Consider the following 9,776-nt stretch of genomic DNA (forward strand, 5'->3'; position numbering starts at 1 on the left):
GGGGGGATTTGGGGGGATAAGGACACATATGTAATACCTTAATCAATAAAGAAATTAAAAAAAAATCTCACTGTGTGTTTATATATGGCAAATAAATCTATATTTGTCTCTAGGGCTCCTGTAACAAATTACAACAAACTGTGTGGCTTAAAACATTCTCTCGCAGTTTTGAAGGCCCGAAGTTTGAAATCAAGCTTAATTTTTGGCTAGGATGCAATTCCTCCATAAACTCTAGAGCAGTCGTTCTCAACCTTCCTAATGCCGAGACCCTTTAATACAGTTCCTCATGTTGTGGTGACCCCCAACCATAAAATTATTTTCGTTGCTACTTTATAACTGTAATTTTGCTACTGTTATGAATCGTAATGTAAATATCTGATATGCAGGATGTATTTTCATTGTTACAAATTGAACATAATTAAAGCATAGTGATTAATCACAAAAACAATATGTAATTATATATGTGTTTTCCGATGGTCTTAGGCGACCCCCGTGAAAGGATATATAAGACTTAAAGGATATTGGTAAATATTAGGTAGAGGCAAAGTATTATCAATAGTTATTTTAATAGAAGTGACTGACTTGATCTTGCCAATATCTGTACTAGAAAGGGCCCAAAGTTGCACTGGAATATCCTGCAAAAACGTTAAGTTTCAAGATTATTAATTTCTCTTTTGTGGAAGTTCCTTTAAAATAATTATTTTCCCAATTGATTCATTTTGTTGTAATTATATATGTGTTTTTTGATGGTCTTAGGCAACCCTTGTGAAAGGGTCATTCGACCCCCAAAGGGGTCGCGACCCACAGTTTGAGAACTGCTGCTCTAGAGGATAATACATTCCTTGCTTCTTCCAGCTTCTGATGGCCCCAGGCATTACTTGGTTTGTGGCCACATCACTCCAATCTCTGTGAAAATGTTAGAATTGTTGATAATCGCGACTTGCAGTTTTCCAAGAAGTTCATAGTTCTGAAATTTTGTTAAATGGTATACACTATATTCACATTATCAACTCCCATCCCTACACGAAATATCTTGGAGGCAAAATTTAGATAGTAGTAGTAAATAATGCTGAACAAATTATTAAAGACTGGACCCTACTCTTTTGAAGAGTCTTAAAGTAGTTCTAAAAGGAAGAATTACCCCCAAGTTTTTCTTTAGCTTGAGTGTTTTAGTCATCATTCAGTGTGAATGATTATTATCAGAATCTAGCCAGAAAGATCTAAGAGCATGGAAAGTTGGCATTTTAATGTAGAGTTGGACAAACTCTTTCTTATACTCATGAAAATTTTCAGGTTCTACACTATGCTATTAAGTTCACACTACGACTTATTTTATGAATTTATTTTCTTTCTTTTTTTTTCAGGCTGAAAAGAATGCTTATTTTGCATTTTATAAACTCTCAGCCACACATTTCATGTTATTGTTTTCTGTGGCACCAGCATAGCCTGGGTAATTTTTCCCCCCAAAATTTCCCCTTGTAACATCTTTGCAGCAAAATGAGATATTACATGAATAGGTTTCTCTGATCCTGGTAGATTGTATTTTAAATAAATAAATAAAAATCTTCCAGTAACTAAAAGTAAAATCCACAGATTTCTAAATAATTTCCCAGGAACAAATGATTACTAGAGAATTACTAAAAAATCCTATTAAAATGTGTGGATGATGAGTAATAAGTACTTGGATAGCTTTGCTAGACTTATAGTAACATAAAAACTAATTATAATCCTAATTCAATCTTTGTATACTATTGTAGTTATAATGCAAATAAAAGAATTAACATAGTTTATATTGTATACATAATCCTGCAATCACTGAGAATAAATAAATGTATATAATAATTTCTCACTTTTTCTAAAATTGCAATTTAGCACTGCTGAATTAAATGAGGTTGTTAAAATATTTCCATTTGCATTAATTTACCTGCTTCTAAATTACTGTCCCAATCTGAAATATTCCTCTTATTCCTTAGAGACTTCAACTGGATTTCTAGCCACCCATCTGCCTGTCCTGACAAAGAAGTTCCACAAAATGATTATCCCTGCCCTGAGGTAGTTAAATATATATTAGCTATTATAAAAATACAATTATGTGTCCAAATAAACAGCCAGATTCTTATCACTAGGTAGTTTAGTGTTAAGACAAATAATATCTAATTTGCAAAGGGACCTGCTAAAAAATGGAAAAAGAGATACCTGTTAAACTGATGTACAGCTTGATAATTATATCTGGGGGTAGAAGTGGCCAAATTATCTCCACAGTTTCCCTGAGAGTCAGAAGATAAGAATGCCAACACCAATAAATAAGTGGAGATGTGTGATTTAAAATTCTGTGTTATCACATGAGAAAGGAATATTAACTGTCCCTAGTAAAGTAAACAAATCCTAGTTGTTGTGTTTTGTTTTGTTTTTTGTTTGTTTTAGTTTTAGGGTCTCAAATACTCACGTTTAAAAAGAAGAACCTTAGTCATTATAAGGTCTACCAGATGCAGCAGGTTGACTCTAAAAACCAATACACTGATTTTAAACAATGGTAAACTTGTCAAGGATGCTGCATTCCAAGAGCAACGTGCCCAGATTCTGACAGTCCATGTTCCTCTGAGCCAAGAGCTACCATATCCACCCACCCAATTCCTGAATGGAAGCAAATTTGTACCATTCGTAGAACAGGTTGTTTACATTTGAATGAGATTTGTTGAATTACTCAAAGAGAGGTTCTCATTCACTAATGTTTACTAGTTAACTGACACGATATTTTGAATTTAATTAAAAAAGGTCCACCGCTTGTGTCTATAGATGCTTATGGTGTACAAATGGTTGAGGAGAGAGGAGTCAACAAAAAACCCTAGCAATCTATGAGTCCAACTCAGAGTTATGCAACTCCCAACAAAGATGAATGTTAGTTTCTTTAGCAATTCATTTCTAGTTTAAACTCCCTCAGAAGAATATGATTTCCAATTGGTACGTCACAAACTGCAGAATCAATTAACATTTCTTTAAAATATATACATCTAAAATACATAATTTTGTCATATATAAATGCATGTATATTGTATATACGATCCACTTTAGAAAATCTGAGATATTCAGATCAAAAAAATTATTTTATTTATTAAAAACTGATAAAATATTGTGGTAGCCCAGTCTCATCCATGTCCCTATGACCTGAGAAGTTTTCTAGGTTTTAGTTTCTTCATATCAAGTTTTGAAATTAAATGGTTATTTTTCCTTCTATGCAATCACCAATCTCTGGGAAGGCCAATTATCCAAGGCAATTCAGAAGAGGTAAGGAAAATAAACATCAGTAAGACTGATCTTCCTATTTATAAAATTCCTTAAGGGTACTCATTCTAATCAGCTTCTCCTTGTCCCTCAGGATAAAGGAAAATAGCTGAGTTTCTCCATAGGGAATGAACATTCTCTGAAAATGCCAAGAGAAAAAGCTTCAAGACTAAAGCATGCTAGTGCAAAATTAGTGACAGAAATAAGGATTAAAAAAAAAAAACCCTCTTCTTCTTCTCATAGATATTACAAAGGAAGTTCAGCATCAGTGGCTACTTCCCCAGGCTCACATTAAAAGCCTGGTCTCTGCTTCAGCTGCACTAACATCACCATGGAGATTTTTGACATTGAACTCCGTTTTCTAAGCTCATAAATCGGAGCTCACTTTGGGTTGCGGAGCCTATTGTGTGCATCATGCTAAACACTTCCCAAACATTCACTTCTTATCGCAAAGGTACTTCCTCATAGAAACAGGACCTAGCTGCTTACATGCACCTAGGTTTGTATCCTTATTATTAATTTCCATAGTACCCAGTCTTATAACACTAAATACACAGTGCTGTAAATGTCTGTTTACTATTTTATTTTATATGCTACAGTAGACCATATATTCCTTGGGACAAAATGCCATACTGACCTTACTCATTATTATATGCTAAGTCAAATTAATTATGGATGACATATGTAATTAATAGAGAAAATAAATATTGGCTGGACAATTTTAAAAAGGAGAGTACACTAAAAAGATTATAAGATTAGGCAAAACTGAAAGCTAAAAAAATAAAAGAAACATACAAAAAACTATACAGAACAAAGTTGATTACACCATAATACAGTATAATAAAATAAACAAATACATGAAATGCTATTACTAGTAAAAGAGAAAATAAATGAAAAACAAAACAACAAAAATGAAATTCAAAAGTCTGTATCAAATTTATTGCTAAAATTACAATAAAATATTTTGAATTGAACACTTAAAAGTTTAGTCCAGCCAGCATGGCTCAGTGGTTGAGCATCGACCCATGAACCAGGAGGCCATGGTTTGATTCCTGGTCAGGGCTTAATACTTAAGCCCTGGCTGGTTTGGCTCAGTGGATAGAGCATCGGTCTGCGAACTGAGGGGTCCCAGGTTCGATTCCAGCCGAGGGCACATGCCAGGGTTGCCGGCTCGATCCCCCCCAGTGGGGGGCATGCAGGAGGCAGCTGGTCGGTGATTCTCTCTTGTCATTGATGTTTCTCTCTCTCTATCCCTCTCCCTTCCTCTCTGAAATCAGTAAAATTATAAAAACATTTAATACTTAGTAAGTTAAATTGGCAAAGAGATAGAGAAAAGTTACTTGAGGAGACTACAAATCAGAGTCTCCAAAAGCAACATTTGTTTGCCAGTGGGGAATATTTTTTTTGTACTTAGTTATCATCGTATTTATGGTTGTGAAAAGTAACAGTTGATTTCAGACTTGAGTTTCCCTGATTTCTTCTTTAGATACCATGAAATCAGTAAATTATAAAAACATTTAATACTTAGTAAGTTAAATTGGCAAAGAGATAGAGAAAAGTTACTTGAGGAGACTACAAATCAGAGTCTCCAAAAGCAACATTTGTTTGCCAGTGGGGAATATTTTTTTTGTACTTAGTTATCATCGTATTTATGGTTGTGAAAAGTAACAGTTGATTTCAGACTTGAGTTTCCCTGATTTCTTCTTTAGATACCATTACTAATACAAACTTTATAGTTTGTTTTTAAGAGAAAATAGATGGATTTGCATCTATTCAAAAATAGAAAAAAAATGCTTGTTTGAAAGTGATAACTGTCATAATTTGGATCTCATTTTTTTTTCCCTGCAGCCACTGAACTATGAGAAAAAGAAGTCCTACACTCTCAACATAGAAGGAGCAAATACACACCTTGATTTTCGCTTCTCTCACTTGGGTCCCTTTAAAGATGCCACCACGCTGAAGATCATTGTCGGGGATGTGGATGAACCACCTCTATTTTCCATGCCCTCCTACATCATGGAAGTCTATGAAAATGCCAAGGTTGGAACTGTCGTTGGCACAGTTTTGGCACAAGATCCTGACAGTGCTAATAGCTTAGTAAGGTAAGGTATGCTTCAAAATTTTAGACATCTACATATTTTGATTGTGTCGCAGTAATTTAAAATTTATAAAATAATACTTAAATATGTTATATCTATGTTATTGTTCTATTATTACAATGAAATTCTATTACTGATATTTTATCTGAGTCATGTAGTAGATGGGTTTCTGTCAAATGAAGAATATATGTAGCTATATCCATGAGTATATTTTTGACCACACAGATTAGATTTTCCACTTGACTTAATAGATATGAATATAACTGACTGGAAACATTTATAGAAATGAAGTTGAGAAACCTTGATCTCTTAGTGATAGGAAATATAGATACAGTACAAAAGGGGAGAGGGTTGGGAATAAGGCTTATCTGCCTCCAGGTTCTGACACAGTAGCTGTGCTCCTTTAGGAATCATTCACCCTTACCTGTAAAAGAAGAAAATGATTCTCTATCTCTCAGGTATTAGGAGAAAGCATTAAGCATTGTGTATAAAGTGCTAAGCAGAGTGGCCTGCACCTAGTAGTCACTTAATAAATGTCCAAAGCTGCCTAGAGTGCTCACTTAGAGACTAGATGCTGACACTATAGGACAGCATGTGGGAATTCTGAAGTCTTTTCTTTTTCCTTTTTTTAAATAATTATTTATTGTTGAAAGTATTACATATGTTCCCTCTTTTCCCCCATTGATCTTCTCCAGCCCCATCCCCATCACACCTCAGACCTTCAGCACCCTATTGTCTGTGTCCATGGGTTACTCCTTTAGGAATCATTCACCCTTACCTGTAAAAGAAGAAAATGATTCTCTATCTCTCAGGTATTAGGAGAAAGCATTAAGCATTGTGTATAAAGTGCTAAGCAGAGTGGCCTGCACCTAGTAGTCACTTAATAAATGTCCAAAGCTGCCTAGAGTGCTCACTTAGAGACTAGACACTGACACTATAGGACAGCATGTGGGAATTCTGAAGTCTTGACGGACTAGCTTTGTGATCTGATATAGTTTTTCAACCTTGGAATGTAAATTCCAAATATATGAACGAGGAATAATAATACTGCATGAATATGCTGATATAATTAGATTAGATTGATACAAAGTAATTAGCACAGTCAGTAAGTGCTCAGTAAATATTTTATTATGTTAGTATGTCATGCAGTGGAGATTATTAAAATGTTATTGTATAATCATAAAGATTTTTTTTTGGTCTCAATTATAACAAAATCAAAGACTGTATACATGTAGGAGAGTCCTAAGTTACCCTGAATTTATACCTTTGGCTAATCCTAAGGCCTTAGGAAGTTGGAAAGTCTTAATAAATCTGTCAGCTTTTCCCCATATTTATTCTGATTCCCTGAGTTCTCATCTATTTTTTAAATTGTTTTTAATGTTTTTTATTGATTTTTAGAGAGAAAGGAAGGGAGAGGGATAGAGAGATAGAAACATTGGTGAGAGAGGAACATCATCAATCACATCATCAGTCTGCTGCCTCCTGCATGCCCCCTACTGGGGATCAAGCTCGCCACCCAGGCATGTGCCCTGACCAGGAATCAAACCTGCAACCTCCTGGTTTCTGGGTTGATGCTCAACCATTGAGCCACACCTGGCAGAGCGAGTTCTCGTCTATTTTAACAAAAGCTAATAGAGTAACCATTTCCGTTGGTATCTACATAAGGTTTGTAAAGGCTCTCAATTTCCTTTCATGTAAGCATGATTGTTTCAGCTTAAAAAAAGAAGTCCACAGTACCCCTGCATGGAGAGAACCAATGTTATGTGCACAAATGTATGTATTCAACAATCCTGCTTCATCTGTGAATGTAAGAGTACCCTGTCAACTGGTACCCTCTCTCACACTGAGAACAAGAGCTGGACACTGCTTGAAGAAGCAGGACGGGCAAGTACACAAAATAGTATGCATTAGCCCAGTTATAGAAATCGATATGTAAGGGATGGAAGTAGGAGACAACATAATTAGTTTTCCAACCAGAGAAAAGCCTGCTATGCTCCAGCATTACATAGAATGCCATCTATATATATATAAGCCTCAGTGACCAAACAACCGGTCGACCGGTTGCTATGACATGTACTGACCTCCAGGGGGAAGATGCTCAATGCAGGAGCCCCCCTGGTGGTCAGTGTGCTCCCACAGCAGGAGAGCTGCTCAGCTGACCCATGGGCACCAGACGCAGGGCTCACGGCTGTCCACTGCAGCCTGCAGACCTCAGTGGAGCTGCAGTGAGACTACTGAGCGGTGGCAGCGGCAGATGCAGTGGGGCCGGGATGAGCAGGAGTGTCAGGCGGGGTTAGGCTGCCGGTTTTGGCCTGATCCCTGCAGGCTACGCCGAGGGACCCCACAAGTCCATGAATCCATGCTCTGTGTCTCTAATATTTAAATGACATTTCTGATACTTAACAGTAAGTATAATTTGTTCAACTATATTAAAAACTGTAGCATAATAAATGATACTTGCAAATGTGGCCCATTTATTACAAAAGGAGCCAACACCTTTGAGAATAAAAATATTTCATGCTATTAGTTTCACATAGAGTATTTGATAAACTTTAGTAAGGCTTTTTTTTAATATTAAGATGCTAATAATGTAGTCTATACCTTTTAATTAAAAGAGGTGTGAGGTACATTCAATTTTAAAAGAGATATTTAAAGCACCTTATTTGGTTATTACAATAGTCCTTATGATAAAGAAATCAGTGCATGCACACACAGCAGCTGCAGTTTGAAGTCCAGTGGAGAGATAAACTTGAAAAAATTGCATTCTTTGATAGGGTGATAAAGATAGGAAGGTGTGCATGGAAAGAAAGCGTGCACAAAACCTTATAGACATAATGATTTGAAGATTTTAAGGTTCAAAACCCAGGTTAAGGATGAGACAGATGAAGAATAGAGAAAATCTATGTAGTTTTGTGTATATGAGGAGCATAGGTTACCTGTGTGTGAAGGGCAAGTACTGAGATTGTAGAAAGAAGCGAGGCAGAGACCATGAGAAAGGCTTTGTGGTGACATCTTTTAAATTTATCCTGCAGCAGTATCAAAGGGGGAGAGAAAAAAAGACAAAGTATGAGCCATTATAATCAAAGCAATGGTGGGGAGATTTGCAATTCAAAATAAATAATAATGAATTTTTTAAATGCTATGAAGAGTGGCATGTATGTGCCCAAAAGGGTAGGTCAAAGGAAGAAACATTGAGGTTAGAGACAAACTTCTTTCACTGTTGCTCTGTAGATGCCAACATATCCCAAAGCACCCATTCCACATGGCACAGTGTCTCTCACGCAGTTACCCCACTAGAGGACATTTGACAATGTCTAAAGACATGTTTGGTTGTCACAACTGGGCGAGGAATGCTAGTTACCTCTGAGTAGAGACCAGGGATGGTGCTCACAACCAAGAATTATCTGGTCCAAAATGTCAGTAGTGCTGAGGTTGAAAAACCTTGATACAGAGGAAACTAAACTGGTTGGTCCATTGGTAAAACTGGAGTGCTAATTATACTCATTGAAAGAGATTTTGAAAAGAGGTTTTTGGTGTTTCTAGTTTCTTGGGATACCAATTAGAAAGGATATATGCACCCCTATGTTCATAGCAGCACAATTCACCATAGCTAAGATTTGGAAACAGCCTAAGTGCCCATCAGTAGATGAATGGATTAAAAAACTGTGGTACATCTGCACAATGGAATACTACGCCGTGGTAAAAAAGGAGTTCTTACCATTTGCAACAGCATGGATGGAACTGGAGAGCATTATGCTAAGTGAAATAAGCCAGTCAGAGAAAGATAAATATCACATGATCTCACTCATTTATGGAATATAATGAACAACATAAACTGATAAACAAAAACAGAGACAGAGAAGCATCTATCAGACCGTCAAACATCAGAGGGAAGGTATGGGAGGGTGGGGGTAAGGGGGGGAGATCAACATAAGGACTTATATGCAAACATATAGGCCTAACCAATGGACACAGATAACAGGGAGGTGAGGGCATGGGGGGGGGCATGCAGGGTAATATGGGGATAAGGAAACATATGTAATAACTTTATCAATAAAGAAATTAAAAAATGAACTATAGAGATAATAAATAGTCAAATAAATACAATAGAGATAATGACATAAAATTAGGTTTCAACCTGTCCTCCTTTTTACTTCCAGCATAATGCACACTTTTTCCTCCAATTATAGTTTTGCTTGTTTTCACTGGTCTTAAACCCCATGATTTTATTTATCTCAAGAGATATCATAAATTTTCTAATAATTTTCCAAACAACACACTCAATTTCAATATGTACTATTTGTAGTTCTAAAATATGGGTTCCACACTTGTGCACTGCTGGTGGGAATGCAGACTGGTGCAGCTGCTGTGGAGAACAGTATGGAGTTTCCTCAA

At 36.2% G+C, this 9,776-nt stretch overlaps 1 protein-coding gene across 7 annotated transcripts in view; it reads left to right on the top strand.

Moving 5' to 3' along the window:
- The window catches only part of CDH18 (cadherin 18, type 2), a 686,463-nt gene that overhangs the window by 614,907 nt on the left and 61,780 nt on the right, over positions 1-9,776 (top strand). For all 7 annotated transcript variants that reach the window (XM_014546326.1, XM_005874484.2, XM_014546327.1 and 4 more), the window contains one exon: positions 5,131-5,384. In XM_014546326.1, coding sequence (XP_014401812.1) covers positions 5,131-5,384 — 254 coding nt within the window. The remainder of the gene's footprint in view (positions 1-5,130; positions 5,385-9,776) is intronic.

This window comes from Myotis brandtii, unplaced genomic scaffold (genome assembly GCF_000412655.1).
Source record: "Myotis brandtii unplaced genomic scaffold, ASM41265v1 scaffold440, whole genome shotgun sequence".
In the NCBI taxonomy this organism is placed as follows: Eukaryota; Metazoa; Chordata; class Mammalia; order Chiroptera; family Vespertilionidae; genus Myotis; species Myotis brandtii.